We start from the raw sequence: 19,402 nt of genomic DNA, 5'->3' as shown, positions 1-19,402 counted from the left end.
AATCACTGACTGGCTGCCTCCTGCACGCCCCCCCTACTGGGGGGATAGAGCCTGCAACCCGGGCAAGTGTCCTTGACTGGAATTGAACCCGGGACCCTTCAGTCCACCAGCCAACACTCTATCCACTGAGCCAAACTAGCTAGGGCAGAATCTTATATAGCTTTAAAAGGAAAAGCTATGAAACCTTATAAATAGAACAAATGTAAAACACCTAGCATAGACTATCACACTCCTACTCTCTTATAAAAATCTTCCTTCTAAGAAAGAAAGGTGGAGGGGAAACTCCTGGACTAAGGAGGCCAATAACATTGGTGTGAGTTCTGTCTGGCTCAGCCACCACATCTAGAAGATGGTTTTGTTGAACTAGATACGGCTTTCTCAGTCTTTTCAACCAAGCTCCGACCCCCATCACTGATACACTGAAAAGCTATGAAAAGAACCATTAAAGATTAGTTAGAGCTTTAATGTCACCAGAGCACATTCATACAGAGGCCTTTTGCAAATAAAAACCTTAGTTTGTATTTACACTGAATGTTTTCAAAATATAAATTATATAATATTGACTATGCTTTTACAAATTACACAAACCCCTGTAAATTCTGACTCTTCTCCCTTCCCTTTGGACCTTGAGAATCACTAGACTGCAAAGTCTCTCTCAACTTAAAATCCCACAATTCGAAAGTACAGCATAGGGAACAGAGTCAATAATATAGTGTAATTATGTACAGTGACAGATGTTACTAAACTTATTGTGGTCAACCATTTTGTAAGTTTTATAAGTGTGGAATCACTATGTTGTACATCTGAAACTAATATAATATTGTATGTCAACTATAATTAAAAAATAAATTAAAATACTAAAATAAAACCCCACAATTATAATTTCATTTTTTCCCCTCCTCCCTTCATTTTGGAAAATCTGGTTTACATACACCTCAGATTTACATCCGACTGTCTTCCCTCTTCTCCCTTTCCATAGGGGATTAGAGTGTGACTGTCCTACACAGCTGGCTTTCCTTTCCAGAACAATGATGCTCTAGCCCTCGTTGTGATTAAAGCTGGGGAGTAGTGCCTGAATTAGATGGAAAAGCACATTTCCGTAGCCACCTCCTCCTTCATACATACTGGTCAGGAGATTGTACTGGAGTTACCTAGAGTGGACATGGGTCTAATTCTTTATATTTCCTTTCTTCCTCTCTTAACATGCTGGTAAGTTGCATTTTAGCGATGATTTAAAAGAATACAATTCTACAGCAAAGAACTGAATTCTGAAATGCTCTCCACCTGCAACTAAGTTTCTTCTATCCCTTTGCAAATACATAATGCAAGATTTTAAGATGAAGCTAGAAATTACTTATCTAAATGATTCAAAAGAGTGGTCATAATGAATGCTGGTGAGAATTGGGGAAATAGGTACCTCGTACCTTGCAGGAAAGAACATAAATTGGCATATCCCATAGAGAGCAACCTGGCAATAGATACCAAAGTGAAACGCTCATACTCTAACCCAATAGTCCCCCCTTTCAGGTATTCACTCTAAAGAAACAACTGGACAAACAAGATGTTCAGGATGTCTATCTCAGTATTAATAAAAAGCTGTGGGGGTTCAGAGGACCCACCTCAAGATGTGCCTCAGTGGTATGCAGATTACTTTGAGCTAAAGGCAATTTTAGCTTCAGGCCCAAGAGAAACTTCTACCCCTCCCTTTAACTACCTAGAAGAACTTGAATTAGGGGTCTTGCCCATAAGAAGAGACTATCAGACATAACTTCTTTTGACCTGTCTATAGGGCAGGGCGAGCTTCGGTTTACTAAACGTCCGTGCTTTATGCAAAGACCCTTTGAAGCCCCCAGTTACCACATCCCCACCTCAGGATGTCCAATACCTCAACCTCCCTTTCTGTCTCTGAACCTCTCCTGAATGTGGGGTCTCTGACCATCTCAGGGATGCAGGGTTCCCTTACATATGTATATAGTAAATTTGGTTATTTTCTTTTGCTAATCTGCCTCATGTCTATTTCATTATTAGATCAGCCAGAAGAGCCTTGAAGGTAGAGGAAAGTTTGGTTCCTTCCCCAACGAAGCAAAACCCCAAACCTACCTAAATGTGCAACAAAAGGGACTCGGAGGAAAAATTATGTCAAAGTCATACTATAGAAAACTAAGCTATCATTATTTCATTTTTAAAAAAATCATATTGTATGCCCTGGCCAGTGTGGCTCCCTGGTGAAGAAGTTAGCCGGCACACTGAAGGGTCTCGGGTTCGATTCCCAGTCAAGGGCATGTACCTGGGTTGCAGGTTCAATCCCCAGCCCGGTTGGAGTGAGTGTAGGAGGCAACCAATCAATGTCTCTCTCAGAGAGATCTCTCTCTCTCTCCCTCTCCCTCTCTTTCACTCTCTGAAAATCAATGGAATCAATGGAGAAAATCACCTCAGTGGGTTTAGCAACAACAAAATCATATGTACCAGGCAGCCCTGGCTGGTGTTGGCTCAGTTGGTTGGGCATTGTCCTGGGCACCAAAGGGTTGCCAGTTCAATTCCAGGTCAGGGCACCTGCCCAGGTGTTGGCCTTAATCCCCAGTAGGGGGCGTTCCAGAGGCAGCCAATCAATGTTTCTCTCAGGTGTTTCTCCCTTCTACTTTCTCTAAAAATCAATTAAAATATTTTTTTAAAATCATATTGTATAACAATGTATATAGTATATCATATTTGTGTTAAAGAAAAAGACATAAGAAAACATATGCACAAAACAATTTTAGAAATTGTACATTTAAATGTTCAGTGTCGTTTCTGCTTAGAATTATGGGTCATCTGCACTTTCTTTTCTTTGTTACTACGTAGCATTTCCATGACTGTCAGAAAAAAAACTCTTGTATGATAAAGAGATTCTCTGTTCCAACATTGAAAATTCTTGCAGTAACCAAATCTGTTTGAAATGACCTCAAATTTCAAGTTTCCAGAGTTACTGGGAATGCCTTTTTTACACAGCCCATGTTTAATTTCTATGAATGCTGCCTTATGACATCCTCTTTTTCTTTCTTTTCATTTTTTAAAACAATAATCATACATTTTTTAATTGGAGGGTACAAAAAACAAACACCCACAACCAAACTTTTGTCGTATGGGAGTTCCCCTTTTTACTGCTCCGGGCTGTTAAAGAGAAAACCACAGGTGGCACCAGTGCTAAAAGCCCATGACACCAAACCTAGATTTAATGGCTGATCTAACTGCAGTTTCAACCTCTCCCAGAAATATCATCTTAATCAAACAGACTGAATTTTCTGATCAACACCAATGAGGAGCCTCCACTCCATAGAGAGAGGCAATCTGCATGATAAAAACCCTTCCGGTTCTCCACCCCGCCCCCCCCCACCCCCCCAAAGGTGTCTTTTATTTTCTTCTGTTTATAGCTCCCTTGCCCCACCCTTCTTTCCATAGAAACCTTCCATTTTGTACAACCCCGCAGAGCAGCCTTTTAGTTGCTGGATGAAATGCTGCCTGGTTCATGAATTGCTTAATAAAGCCAATTAGATCAAGTTTACTTCACTGAATTTTGCTTTTTAACAACACACAAATGATTTCCCCAATCCCAAACTATTATTCCACCTTCACCTACCCCCAATGATTTATAATTATCCTAAAACCTTTGGTGCTTCTCGTTATAACTTCACCAAGCTAGTTTCTTCTGTCTAGCTGACAATCCTAAAGTATTCTTCTATTGGCAGTTCTCTGGTCTCCCTCCTGATCCTCTTTTGGAAAGGAGATTATTCTCTGTGTCATGGGGATAATATATTATAATCATATTACTGTTAGCCTGAAAGATCATAACAGACTAACAGGGTTATCTACTCTTTGGGAATTTAAGTGTTTCCAGAAGGCATCATTCTAGCCAATATTAACACCCAAATTGTCAAACACATGAAATCAGAGCCATGATTTCCATAGAAAGGCAAAAATTATCAGAGAAAGCACAAGAAAATGTCTTGACTATAAGGCAAAAACACGTAGGAAAACATACCCTGCAGGTATGAAATCCTTCCTCCAGACCAGAGGACTTGACTTTTTCAAACATCAAATGATAGTCCTAGAAAGGAGTCCTCTGAGCCATGCAGAACGCTCATTTTCTGTCATCTATTATATTGCTTTGTCTTTCACTGGATCCAGAATGATCAGACATTAACTTTCTTTCTTTAGTTCACCTGATAGAGCAATGCAAGACCCACCAAGTCCACAGAAACAGAAGGCCCAACCTACTCTACAAGGGAATGTTGAAAAGCACAATGCATGGTCAAAACTTGTAAGATGACTCGAACATTAAAAATGACTTCTTCTCAGAGATGACTTGATTGCAAAGAGGAAAATGCACATTTACTATGGAGAGATCAGACAAGCACCTTTTGCCCAAGGGATCAAACTGGGCCTCACTAACATTGGAACAAGCCAACAAGCCAAAGTATTCTCGCCAAAAACTTTTAACCTAAATCTAACCAAGATTGTAAGCTATCTTCCTGTTTACAAAAATACAGGGGATTAAGGAACACATCAGAGTGATACCTGGTAATTATAGAATGTAAACAGTCTATAAAACACTGGCCTAGACTCAAAAAAAGTTACTATAATGGGGGAATGGGGTTGAGGAGGTGGCTAAGACTGAGACCAAAGAGATATAATCAAATACATGATTTTGGGGGAGGGCAACTATAAATAACATTCTGAACACCACTGGGGAAATTTGGATATGGACTGGATATTAGAAGATATTAGGAAAGTACACTTAATTTTCTTAGTGGTTATAATAATATTGTGATTATATAAGAGAATACTATCCTTATTTTTAAAAAAGATGCATGCTGATGTATTCAGAGGTTAAGTATATTGATATCATTTTACAATTTAATTTCACATGGTTTAGGGGGGTAAAAAGAAAGCCAGAGTTAAAATAAATAAAGCAAAATGGAAATATTTGTTGACTCTAGGTGGAGGATTATGTATTCATTGTGTTCTTTTAACTGCTCTGTATGTTTAACTTTTTTTTTTGGATGTATGTAAATTGCCAACTAAAATAAAGTACACTAATACCATAATCATACTAAGAATCCTGTAAATGTGTCCAAAATTATAATACAGGGAGAAAATACCTTAATAATGTTCACATCAGAAGTTAACACTTCAGCAGCTATTCTATGCCCCTCCCCCTTCTTTAATTTGCTATTGGAACCAAGAATTGCATTTACTCTCTAGCTATAATTTCACAGGAGAGCTAAAGAGAAATGATAAAGAAATCTTTCTGTTACTCTCTCACTTAATCTTTGAATGGCTTTCCACTGCCTTCACAGTCAAGCTCAAATTCCTCATGGTTAGCATGTCTTAGAAGAATCCATAAAACCTTGGGCCCCTCTCTCAGATCTTGCCACTCCTCAATTCCAACCACAATGGGCATCAGCAATTCTCTGAAACCAGCCAAGATATCAGACAATGTGCTCATATTGTCCAACAATTAAAGACACAAAACACAAGATGAAGATAAGAAAAAATCTCAGGAAAAATCAACTATCATAACAAAAGCATGAGCTCAGGATGAAAAGGGAGAGGAGGGGGGAAATTCTAGTGAAGTCCAAACCCATCTTTGCATCCCTTGCCTTTACCATGTAGAATTCCTAAAGTTGGCTTGTTCGTGGACCTGTTCAATTACATTCCTAGTGTGGATTAAAAAGGGACCACAAGCCGAAACCGGTTTGGCTCAGTGGATAGAGCGTCGGCCTGCGGACTGAAAGGTCCCAGGTTCGATTCCGGTCAAGGGCATGTACCTGGGTTGCGGGCACATCCCCAGTGGGAGATGTGCAGGAGGCAGCTGGTCGATGTTTCTCTCTCATCGATGTTTCTAACTCTGTATCTCTCTCCCTTCCTCTCTGTAAAAAATCAATAAAATATATTTAAAAAAAAAAAAAAAGGGACCACAAACTCAGGGGAGGGCAAGCTCTGGGACGGCCTGCATGGCGGGCCTTACCAACTCAGAGACCTAAAGTAACCACATACATAGGATGGGCTGAACTTAACACCTTAACTAAAAGTGAGTCACTGAGGTAGTCATATCCTAGGTCTATAGCTTCCTTGACAAAGGTCAGTCTTTGCCTTACCTGAGCCTGTCTATTGCATCTATGATAACATACCTTTGGGATGTTATCAGGGCACAATCTCCCACCAGGAGGCCACAGAACCACTCATTGTTATCTGTTCTCCCACTTACAGCTCTATGTGCTGTAAATATTATTAACTAACCTATACCTCTACCGATGTAAAAGTATGTGTCTGTTTTACTTTTTATCCAATCTCAGATCTCCCCACTTTGCTTTCTTATTTCCCTAATCTATCACCAATGGATTTCATGTAACCCCCTTATGTCTCCTCCTGTGATTCTGATGTGTAAAATAAGTGGTAAAACCACCATTTTCTGGGGCATTTTCTCAATCCGTTGAGATTTTGCTTCCAGGCAATTGTCATCAGTTTGATTGAAATAAACTCATAAAAATTCTCTACAGGTTTGGGCACCTCATGTTGACAGTAGGTTTACCAAAAGAAAAATGGTTAATTCCTGACATTGGCCTTACTCTCAGACTAAAATCAATTCCTAGGCTTGTACACCCCACAATAAAAAAAACTGCAAAGGTTAAGTGCTGAATACAACTCAGTGCGCCCAACGACCTTAAGATACTGACCCTCTGCAGGCAACCATGTAGCACTGAAATGCTGCAAAAATTAAATTATGTTGCTTTGTAATAGATTTAGCACTTTGTTTTTAAATATTAACAAGACTGCCAGAGGGAGTATGTTTATCAAGGGATAAGAATCCTCGCAGTACTCACTCAGAGGCCAATTAACATTTCCCACCACACCTAACAACGAGTCTCTTGGGTTCAAGGTTAAGACCCTGTGGGTTTGTCAGCAGAGGCCTCAGCCCAATAACCTATTACAATCAATGCATTAGGGGTTCAGCGTATAAGCACCTGAGCAAACTTAGTATGCCTGTATTTTGTTTTGCTTCTTCTGCAGTCTGAATCCCAAACCTAATGTGGCTATTTGATTCTTAGTCTGTCTTCTCACCTTGGTTTTCCCTTCTCACAGTTATTTTTAAAATCAGCAAATGCCTACCATTCGTAAACTGTCGGTGGCCATCTGTGCTTTTCACAATTAGAACACTGTTAAAAAGGAGCAAAATTTTCAGCTCTAGACTTTACTTCAACAATCTTGCAAATCTTTAAAGAGGTGAGAGTATGACTTCATCTATCAAGCAGGGTCACTGTACTATGAGACCACCCTAAACCAAACCTAATTCTTAAACTCACATAACTATAGGCTCTGAGTTTTATTACTGCCTCTTCCCCAACTCCCCCAACATAGCTTGGCAGTTTCTGAGTCTTTGCTCACAAAATGACTCAGCCCACTGATAAGGTAACTGACAAATTTTTAAGGGATTAAAATATCATCAGGTAAAAAGTTAATTTAAAAAAAATATTGTTCTAGCTCTGGCCGGTGTGGTTTAGTTGGTTGCGCATCGTCCTGTGTACCAAAAGGTTGCCAGTTTGCTTCCCAGTCAGGGCACAAGCCCAGGTTGCCGGTTTGGGTTTGGTCCTGGGGGTGGGGGGTTGGGGGTGCATTTGGGAGGCAACCTATCAATGTTTCTCACATTGATGTTTCTCGCTCTCTCCCTCTCCCTTCCTCTCTCTCTAAAATCAATAAAAACATTTTTTAAAAACATTGTTCTAAAAAAGCTGTGAACTATGTAAGAATAAAAGGAAAATTCACTTAAAGAAAAATAAAGATCAGGTAGCAACAATTATAACTTTTCACCTAAACAACTCTTCTAAATGAAGCTACAGAAAGATTTTTCTTAAAGTGTCTTTGCTAACTTGTTAGAGCACAACACACTCAAGAAAATGCTCACATCAGGACAATAATATTAAGTAATTTTATGAGATTATGTCTGCATTTGTGCTAAGTAATTTATGCTGGGAATATTAATAAAAGCCTAAATGAAACTAAGCTATTGACTGAAGAATGTACTAACCTTGTCCCCAAAAAGTGAGGATGAATGAGTAAGTACCTTATAGGCCCAGCACAAAAGTTGACCTCTTCCTTCTAAAAAGTTCATTGTTACTATGAACTTTTCTGCACTTGGCAGTTGTGTGGTGTCTGTGAAATCAATGAAGGCTTCTTGGTCGCAGGGCTAGTGCAAGCACACACAAAACTGAATGTAGGAGAGGCACAACCAGATAGAGAACAGTGAAATGGCCTGTCCTGGCCCATGATGGTGAAAGGAGAGGGAAAAACTACACAGCAATAGTTTTCACTCTTTAAAAGAACAGGTGAAACAGCATCCATACATTATGTTTGACTAGTACCTGCTGCTTTCTCCTGAGTAATGAAGAGGAGTCATCCTGAGAAGCAGAGAATTACTTCTACCTACTAGGCACAATCTTTCAAAAATTACGGGTTTGGGGCATTCCAATACCACCCTATGAGGTGTGCGTGCCTATCTTTTAAAAGGTATTATAGTTTTGCTGACTTTTGTTCCCTGCAGTATTTTTACAGCCTTTTCAGAAAAAAACTTAAGAGTATTAGTCAGAGAGCACTGCAACTTTCTGATGTCATCTGGAGAGCATGGACTAGAAAGAGAACCACAAGGTTTCAAAGATAGGACAGCCACAACTATACTACCTACTGCGAAAAAATGAGCCACATGCAACTACAGTACAAGTTCATCTTGAGTATGTGATATCTTCAAGTAATCTCCCTCCCAAAAGTCTGGCCCTAAGAACACACTCCAGATATTAAGTCTGGTAAAATGTTCCTAAATCATTTTCCACCCCTTGATCCCTCTCAGCACCATACCCTTACTCCAGTTTCTCCAAAACAGTATCTCCAGAACAGCACTATCTTGAATCCACTGACAACTTCAACATTGGCTAAAGTGTACTATTATTTCCATTTTTTAATCTCCTTTCACACCATTTAGGCTAAACACACTGATCTCTGATCCCAAATGCTGAGTGCAAATACTGATGGTGATCTTGTTAAAGTAAGGCTTCTTTGATTCTATAGAATCTATTTCTGAAGTCTAACTGTCCACATGGAGAAAGAGTAGAAATTGCTTTTTATTATGCATCTGAATGGGTGAAACAAAAATTAAATAAACCAGAATGTAATACAAAATAAGTCACACCCTCCAAAATTACATATGAATTTGTGTAATATGATAGGTAAAATATCTTTTAAGTCGTATGTCGGCATGTGCTCTAAAAGACATTTTCTACCTTAGGACACAGAGTAAACAAATTTTATTTCTTCAGAGCACAAGAGAATGGCAAGGTAGAGAATAAGATGACATTGGAAGTGAGCCTATATCTCACCCCTCCTGATACGCCAATCAGATACAGCCTAGGGCTCCTGGGCTAAATTAAAAGTTGAAGGTCAGCTCGGTTATTAACTTCCCAGAGACAGCACAAGGGAATCAAGATAGAAAAGCAGAACCAATCCTAGAAATCAAACAGGACTGAATGCATGTCATAGCATTATTTATAGTCCAGGACAGGTGGATAATAATTTGGCTAGACAAGAGTTTAGGCCCTTTCCCAAGTTTATTCACCTGCTGTTCAAAGAATGCAAATGCCTTCCTATTGCAGCCACAAGCTAAGCACCAGCCTTGAGTCCTTAGGTCAGTGATGGCGAACCTATGACACGCGAACTCATTTTTTGGTTGATTTTTCTTTGTTAAATGGCATTTAAATATATAAAATAAATATCAAAAATATAAATCTTTGTTTTACTATGGTTGCAAATACCAAAAAATTTCTATATGTGACACGGCACCAGAGTTAAGTTAGGGTTTTTCAAAATGCTGACACGCCGAGCTCAAAAGGTTCACCATCACTGCCTTAGGTGGATACACCACTGGTTGGGGGTGCATTTGGGAGGTGTGGGCACTGCCTCTGAAGGGCAAGACTTATAATCAGCTGGCCATGAGGTCTTGAAAAGAAGCCTACCAAGGCATGCTTGATAAGATACACTATCACTGAGCCCTGGAAGCCATCCAGTAACTCAGTCTTTGTGAGGATAAAGTGAGATAGGATATGTAACAAGGACACACTCTTCTGAAATTTCCTCCTTGCTCAAGCCTTATTCAAAATAAAAAAATTAAGAGTGAAGGATTTCATTTAATTTAGATGAAATAAGTATTATTTCAATTATATAGCAAACAAGCCTAGAGTCAATCACTGCCTTGATCTGGCTTAAACGCTCCCACTAAGTTTGCTCCCAAGACCTTGGAGATGCTTGGCCTCCATATGTACTTCAATGCAGACACTGTTGTTGCTGTTACTGTTAACGAGCAAAGTGAAAAGTTCTCAGGTTCCTAGAGCCCAAAGCAAAGTCCACTCCAACTTCTCTGATATATTAATTTAATTCTTTGCCCACAGATAATTACATAAAAAAAGAAAATCTAGGGCCAAGACCCAAAGCTAACCACAATTCAAAAGGAGAGAACAATGGATACTTTGATCTTTTCAACTTTCATTACAGCTGATGGTTTCTGCACTGGTTGGATGCCTCAATGAATTATGGGAAATGACCTGAAAGGTCTACTGGGAAGACTAAACTGGGGCTGTCTTAGAAATAACCTCTTGCCTCTAATTTTCTTCTCAAAAATTTTTTTAACTAACAAGGATTTTTTTTGCAATTGCCAGTCCTGAAGTTAAGCTAAAATTTAATTTTCATTCCAGCCTTCATCTTCTCTGCCACCACTGTCAAGAGCATTACTGAGACTTGACTATGAGACCAAATGTTGGTTAAACAAACGACGCCTTGTTCACATGTCAGCGGAGATTTCAGTGGCCTTAATTTCTGAACTCCACAGAAGAGCCAGGTTTTCCCTCAATGCATTCACTGCCATAAATACTGCTGTTATCAAGCGAAGAGTGAAGAGATTATTTAGGAGATGTTGCAAATAACTCGACAACTGCCTAAAGCAAGAGGCAAACATTATAGGATTTAACCCCAAGCTCAGCAGTTTGTCAAATGAGCAAGCTAAAAATTATGGCCTCCAAACTATCTCTCAGCCCATTTCCAGAAGGAATGTATTCTGATTTGATTGCTACTTTTAAGCTGTCACTTTTTCAGTTTTTCTATTTCAAATGAGACAAGCTTATCTTTAATTAAAAATGCCACATAATATCAGAAAATCCATCATATCACGTTAGCCAGAGAGTAAATCATCTAGTTACATAATATCATTGTCATTATTTTACCAGAGCACAAATAAGAAAGAGAGCTTCATAGGCTAGAGACACTTCTTTGGAACACGGAACACAAGGCTAAAGTTATAGACACCTCTCTGTAGCAAAGAATTCCTCTTACAAGTAAGACTCAATACAAGAGGCTCATATTAATCATTCAAAGAAGTTTTAAAAGACAATAAAAGCACTGACACATGCTACAACATGAACACTGAAAACATTGTACTAAGTGAAATAAGGCAAACACAAAAGCACAAATATTGCACGATTCCACGTACATGAGGTACCTAGAAGAGTCAAATTCAGAGAGACAGAAAGTAGAAATGTGATTACCCAGAGCCAGGGGAAGGGGAACTGAGAAATTGTTTAATGGGTGTGAAGTTTCCATCTGGGATGACAAGTTAGGGAAATGGACAGTGGTAATGGCTGCACAATATTGTGAATGGACTTAATGCCGCTAGATTGTACACTTAAAATGGTTACAATGATAAATTTTATATGCATTTTACCACAATAAAAAAGCTGTATATAAAAACCAGAGTTGTAACTTAATAAGATTAAAGGTGGTAAATAATAAACCTAACCCAAGGGGTATGAAGGTTCTAAACTTAAAATACATTTAAGAGTCAAAAGAATCAACACTCCCAAAGTGTCAAAACAGTCCAGACTAAGCTAATCAGTCTCATTCTTCTCTTATCCAGTCTCATGACTTTAAATGCCATGTGTATGCTGAAGACTCCCAGATTTATAAATCCAGCCTTAATTTCTACCCTGAACACCTAGTCTGTATACCAACTGCATCCTCAACATCCAACAGACCTCCCTCACTTAACTTGTCCAAACACTGTCCTTCCAGCCCACAAACTTGCTCCACCTGTTGCCTTTCTGTCCTGGTTAATGGTAACTCTACCCTTTCACCCTCAGCCCTTGACAGTCTTCTCAACCAGGCAGCCAGGGCATCTTTTAAAAATAGAAATCAAAGATCTCACTCCTCTCTATTCAAAAACCTCATCTCACTCAGAGTAAAAGTCAAACTCTGGAAAATGGCCTACAAGTCTCTGAATCAGGAGTCAGCAAACATTAGAGGCCAAATCCTACCTACTGCCTGTTTTTATAAACAAAGTATTACTGGAACACTGCCACACCTATTCATTTATGTACAGTATTGTCTATGACTGCTTCAGCACCACAAGCTACAAGGCGGAGTTGAGTACTGCAAAGACAAAAACATTTACTCCTGGCCATTTAAGCCTACCCACCTCTGCTCTAAATGACTTGTGCCTCATCCTCACCTCTCTGTTTACTCTGCCTCACTGGCTCTGCTCCAGCCACAAGAGCCTCCTGGCAGCTCCAAGATACCCTAGGCAAGCTCCCACTCAAGGTCACTGCCCAGGCGCAGGCAAGCTCCCACTCAAGGTCACTGCCAATGCTGCTTTCTCTGCTGGGCTGCAACCTCCACCCCCAACACCAACTGCAAGGCTTGCTTGTGCAACTACTGAAAGTCTTTATTTAGCTGTCACTTCAGGGAGACCTTCCCCAACCACACTCTAGTTAAAACTGCAACCCCCGCACACCAAAAATCCACTTATCCACACTTCTCCCCTTCTCTGCTTATCTTTCTCCATAGCACTACCTGTCAAATATGACACATAATTTTCTTTGTCTGACTTGACCTCTACACACTAGAATAATTATTAGTTCCATGAAGGCGGATCTTTTTGCGTTTTAGTTGTGTATCCAGAGCCTAGAACAGTGCCTAGAACAGGGGTGGGCAAACTTTTTGACTCGAGGGCCACAATGGGTTCTTAAACTGGACCGGAGGGCCGGAACAAAAGCATGGATGGAGTGTTTGTGTGAACTAATATAAATTCAAAGTAAACATCATTACATAAAAGGGTACGGTCTTTTTTTTTTTAGTTTTATTCATTTCAAACGGGCCGTAGTTTGCCCACAGCTGGCCTAGAATATAGTTCCAACACAATACATATTTGTTAAATATAGTTGAAAGAGTATCATGGCATAGTTAGTGAGCCTAAGGCAAAATTTCAAGATTTCTATTCTAATTGTAGGAGGTTAAAAAAAAGTCAAATGATTAACAAAAAAGGTTGGGGAAATTAGGATCTGTACCTTAAAAGAATCTGAAAACACAATCTTGGCTTACAACACATTCCAAATACAAAGTTAAAGATAAATTTCTCGATTTAAAAAATTGAACACCAGTTTAGAATTTCAATTAAGTAATAAATGCCACATGTGTTCACAATCTGAAACCTATTTCAAGCTTTAGCTCTCCAATTTATATCCTACTGAACTTTATTTTTTAATCTTCAGAAGTCTATATCTTAATTTATACATATTCTATTATTCTATTCCAATATTTACCTTCTTAGCTGAAATGACCAACACTAGAAAAAAACCTCCTGTTCAATAAAGTAGTTTAAATAAAAGGTATGGCCCTGGCCAGTGTTTCTCAGTTGTTAGAGCACCACCCTGCACACTGAAGGGTTTCGGGTTCGATTCCCAGTCAAGGGCAAGTACTTGGGTTGCAGGTTCGACCCCCGGGTTAGGGCTGTGCAGGAGGCAACCAATCTCTCTCTTTCTCTCCCCCAGCCCCCTTTACCTCCCCTCTCTCCCTCCCTTCCACCTTCTACTTTCTCTAAATAACAAAACAAAACAAAAAATCAATGGAAAAAAATTCTTAGATGAGGATTAACAACACATAAAATAAAATAAGATAAAGAAATAAAGCCCCCCCCCCCCAAAAAAAAAAGAGAGAAAGAAAGCAGGCCTAGCCAGTTTGGCTCAGTGGATAGAGTCAGTCTGAGGGCTGAAGGATCCTGGATTTGATTCCTGTCAAAGACACATACCTGTCAAGGGCAGGCTCAATCCCAGCCCTGGTCAGGCACGTGCAGGAGGCAACCAATTGATGCGTCTCTCTCACATCGATGTTTCTCTCTCTCTGTGTGTCTCCCTCTTCCTTCCACTCTCTCCAAAAATCAATGGAAAAGTATCCTCAGATGAGGATTAACAAAAAAAAAATTTTTAAAGAATACACAAAAACTAAACCAACCCTGTGCTAACAAAATTGGCAACTCTAATTTTTATAAACAATATTTAAAAGAAAAAATAATGTATCATGCAAATAAAGTCAAAGATGGAAGGATAGTAAATTCTTTGCCCCACAATCAAGAACATTAATGAAATTTGAAAGGCCAATGTGTAAGAACTCCAGATTTTGAACTTACCAAATAAAGTAATAAGCAAGCCTTCTGATGTTTAACAACACTAATATACCTGAAATGAACTCAGAAACAAAAAACAGTTTTAGAAAAATCTGTTTCATTTGGAGGAACAGGTAAGATTATTCAGGACTTTTGACTTTTTAAGATTACATCTATAACAGTAAAAGCGTAATATGCCAATTAGATCATACAGCCGAATGACCTTCCGGAGGAAGTCGCGGCTGCGGGGGCCAAGGCAAGCCACCGCGGCTGCGAGGACCGAGCCCCTTGCACAAATTTCGTGCATCGGGCCTCTAGTATTACTATAATGTTTGAATTTCATAACTTCATATTCCTTTGTAAGAGAAAAATAAAGATAAATTATATACTAGAAATAAGCTGTATACCACAAATAAAAGTTCTCAACTGAAAATCATTAATGAAGCACTTAGGTTAGAAATAAATTGTTTCAACCTCACAGTTAATGATCAGATGAGAAGTTAACAAACTATCTGCAAACAAATGTGTTTTATTTGACCGATCAGGTGTCTTCTAGTTTTCCTTTCATCTTTAAACTGTGAATTGCCAGGTAAATAGCTTGGTAATTATAAGTATCAACTTTGGAGAACCACCTAGTAATAAATCCTAGAATGACCTTGGGCAAATTACCTAACTATTCTGTGCCTCAGTTTCTTCATCCATAAAATGGGGATAACAATATCCCTACCTCGTTTAGAAATAAATGAGTTAATATTTGTAAACACTAAGAAGAAAGCCTGGAACATAATAAGCACCACATTTACTTAAATGTTTGCTATTATTATTCACATAAAAATCCAAATTTCTAGATTCTCTTGAAATATTGAAAGATCTGGTAAAAACAGGCATACAAGTCCCACCTTGATGCAATGAGGAGGTGCTGAGTAGCCTGGTGGTTGTCTCCTTTTAACAGAATACCATTTTTTTTTGTAATATATTTTTATTGATTTCAAAGAGGAAGGGAGAGGGAAAGAGTGGTAGAAACATCAATGATGAGAGAGAATAACTGATTGGCTGCCTCCTGCACGCCCCCCACTGGGGATTGAGCCCAAAACCTGGGCATGTGCCCTTGACCAGAATCGAATCCGGGACCCTTCAGTCCACAGGCTGACACACTATCCACTGAGCCAAACCAGCAACACCTTCTCCATGCTACCATCTCCAACAGAAGCTTCAGCAGGTGCAGTGGGTATCCACCCAACTCATCCTCAATAGCTTCAAATTTTTCTTTTCTGCCCCAGGACCCATCACAACACAACATGCCCTAACCAACCAGGAAATGAAAAACTGTGGCCCAGACAGACCTGCATTTGAAAGCAGCGTGGATAGCAGCTGCTGCACTCTCGAAGGTCAGACTCTGAGTGGCCATCCAGAATGCTGTGGGCTGGCAAAGGAAGGAAGGAAAATACTGGCTCCAAGCCTGGATCCCAGTGCTCACCCAACAATCAGTCAATCTCTTGTCCCACTCCTTCATATCTGTCTGACTCCTAGCAGCTGCCTATCATAAAGGTAATGTGAAAATATCAGTTTAAATTTTACAAAATAGAAAAGCAGGGACTCACAGCAGACAACAGCTAGAATGGGGGGGGAGGGGGGACGGGGACAGCTACTGCCCCAGAGATGGAATGCAATTCACACTAACATTCAGAACTTTTTTCTTTTTTCAGACCCCACCTTTAAGAGCTCTCAAACACCTCATGTCATAGACATTTCTGGATAGTTTTTAAAGCTTTATTCCTTAGAAGTAAGAAAAAAGCATCCTCTGAATTGGAGCTTTACAGTAATCAAGGTGAAACGTTTGCTACGAGATATATGTGCAAGAAAAACGGCAGCATGAGCATTGCAGAGGGATCTCTCCTCTTAGTGCTGAGCTGCTGCTATAACAATCTTCTCTGACTCAGCACCTAAAAGGCATGATGGGAAGCGAGTACCATAAAAAGGCCGTGCATTATTAATAAAAGACTTGGCATCAAAGCAGAATGATTTGGAAAACAGGAAAATGTCCACAGAATAAAAGAAAGAATAGCAAACAGCTTAAATGATTTTTGACAGTGTCATGCCATTCAGAAATGTCCCTTCTGAGTCACTGTTATTCTAAGTGATATTTTTCTCTTTTAACCCTTAGTTTTAGGCCTAATTTTGGCCTCTTTATGTCCTTTCTACCTTAAATTTCAAATGGTTATTTACATTCTGAGTAGACTTCTCTTGTGTTAATTTGCTTCTGTCAGCTTAAAGACTGTACATGTGTTAGATCATAATGAATACAGACTGCAACAATACTGCTCTGCAGAAGCCCAAGGAGATACCCGCACATGACCTGGAACAGTTCATATCACCTAGAATTAAGAGTCCGTCTTCTCAATCCTAGAACATGTAAACGTGTGGCATAAGCTCCCAAATCACTGCAGGCAAGCTAATGGTGCAACACTCCATTTATTCTTAGAACCATTTTAGGACCCCCAAATCTGGCATCAAGTGATCAATCAGGAAAGAAAGACGATGACTTCAGTAACTCAGAACTCAATCCTGCGTCTCTGGTAAGATATATCAAAAGAGACAGCAGTTCTCAACCAGGGGTCATTTTGCTCCCTAGCAGACAGTTAGCAATATCTGGAGACATGTTTGGTTATCACAAGCTGGGGGAGAGGGAGCTACTGGATCTAGTAGGTAAAAGGCTAGAGATGCTACCAAACACTCTACACGGCACAGGACAGCCCCCAACAACAAAGAATTATCCAGCCCAAAATGTCATTAGTGCTGGGACTGAGAAACCCGTGTTTAAACCATTTAACTTCTTTATGCTAACACTTACCACTGATATTGTTAGACAGAAAACATAGTTGTTTTGTATTAATAAAGCTTGTAATGGCTGGTTCTTTTTTTATATATTTTTTAATTGATTGCAGAGAGGAAGGGGGAGAGAGAGAGAGAGAAATAGAAGCATCAATGATGACAGAGAATCATTGATTGGCTGCCTCCTGCATGCCCACCACTGGGGATTGAGCCAGCAACCTGGGCATGTGCCCTGACCAGGAATCGGACCGTGACCTCCTGGTTCATAGGTCAACACTCAACCACTGAGCCACGCTGATCGGGCCTGGTTGGTTCACGTTTAGATTATTAAACAGATATTTCTTTTTAATTCCTTTTAAATTGGAAACGTCTTCCTTAATATATTTTAAATTGGAAACGTCTTCCTTACAAGATAAAGACTAAAACACATGAGCAGGATTTATGTAAAGCAGCTTCTGCTTCTGACTATGACTAAATAAATACCTTGCTGTAGACATGGGATCCCTCACAGAATAACCAGAAAAGCCAGGTAAAATGTGTGTGAGAGAGAGAGAGAAACTCTGAAGACTTTTGAGAGTTTTTGAGCGTACAAGGAGTTAAGGGAACAAAATCCTAGAGAAGGATGAACCCCCTTGGAAGTGAGCCAACTTACTGCAGTTGGTTTGTCCCTCAAAATACTTGCTAATTCTGGGTACCAAGCACAAGTCTGAGGAAGCAGCCAAACACTTTGGGCACAGGACTGGAGCCACTACTATAAGGCAGAGAAACCAACAGAACTTTGGCAGTATCTCAGGTCTGAAGAAACAAAAATAGTGACTTAAGGGACCAGGATCCCTGTGGAAAGATTTGAAGGAGTTTCCCCTTTAGAGATTTGTAAACCCTAAAGCTGCACAGGTCAGGAGACTACGGACCAAACAGAAAGCCTCTGAAGAGCAGCAGAGTTTTCATCCACCCCAAGTGCTGAGGAGACGAAGATTAAAGCTCAAGACACACCATGGGAGAAGGGTCTCGATGAACAACTAAGGTTCTCAGCGGGAACGCCTGGAGGGCTGCTCCCTAAGAAGACAGGGAAACCAGAAGTAAATGGGTCCTTACCAAAACCACAGGCTAGCTTTGGTCAACTCAATCCCTGATAGGATAAATGGAACCAGTCCTCATTCTATCTGCCTAGTAAATGGAGTGAGCCTTCTTTAGAGGAGGTTAAAATGATCTACAGCTGCTACATTTTTTTGTACACAACTTCCAGTTTTCAATCAATATTATCAGGCATGCCAAGAGATGGGACCAAATGACTGAATATCAAAAGAACCAGACAACAGGGAAAGATCCACAGGTGATATGGATATTGGAGCCATTATTCATGAGCTTTAAAATAACTACATTCAGGAAAATAAAAGGAAAAAAATAAAGAAAAAGATGGGGGCGGGGGTATGGAGAACTTCACCATAAAACTGGAATCTAGAAAAAGTATCAAATAAAAATTCTAGAACTGAGAAATACAATTGCAATTAATTTAATAGATGAATTTAATACTGGATTAGACACAGCAAAAAAGGAGAATTAGTGAACTAGAAGACAGGACAATAGAAAATATCTAGACTAAAATATGGAGAGTAAGGGAGGTGAACAGAAAGGTATAGATTTGTACTGAGTGCCAACCTTGGAAAGTGTCCTGGCAAAAGTGATTATGTATCCATGGATCTTCTATGTAGAAATGAACACAAGTGCTACCGATTTGACAATAATATAAACTTTATGCCACCTGGTCATTTCCAGGACAGTACAATAATCACAAAAATAATCTTTGGACTCAATGAGAAAGAAATGAAGAGATCCTTAACATAGTAAAGATAAAGAATCCAACAATTCTTAGCTCTCTTGAGCAATCTCAAAGGTAAAATGATCAAGACAGTGTCAGATTCAAATGGCTCCATTTCTGCCCAATAATTGTAACTAGAACCTTAAAGGTACTAATGTATAACATCCTTCTAACCAACATTTTATTATAAAAATTTTCAAACGTAGAAAGAATTTTAGTGAACACCCATATACTCTTAACTT

General features: G+C 39.5%; 1 protein-coding gene across 3 annotated transcripts in view; it reads right to left on the bottom strand.

Moving 5' to 3' along the window:
- B4GALT5 (beta-1,4-galactosyltransferase 5) overlaps window positions 1–15,969 on the bottom strand; it is a 47,950-nt gene extending 31,981 nt beyond the window's left edge. For 2 of the 3 annotated variants that reach the window (XM_023761750.1, XM_023761754.1), the window contains exon 1: window positions 15,853–15,873. In XM_023761750.1, the coding sequence (XP_023617518.1) occupies window positions 15,853–15,858 (6 nt within the window). In that variant the 5' untranslated portion in view covers window positions 15,859–15,873. Of the gene's footprint in view, window positions 1–15,852 lie in introns of all 3 variants that reach the window. The other variant, XM_023761753.1, reaches the window with a different exon arrangement.
- Window positions 15,970–19,402: the final 3,433 nt, after the last annotated feature.

Source organism: Myotis lucifugus, unplaced genomic scaffold (genome assembly GCF_000147115.1).
Source record: "Myotis lucifugus unplaced genomic scaffold, Myoluc2.0 scaffold_215, whole genome shotgun sequence".
Taxonomy (NCBI): domain Eukaryota; kingdom Metazoa; phylum Chordata; class Mammalia; order Chiroptera; family Vespertilionidae; genus Myotis; species Myotis lucifugus.
Note: the sequence above shows the minus strand (reverse complement) of the source record. Positions and strands in the feature narration are given on the sequence as shown.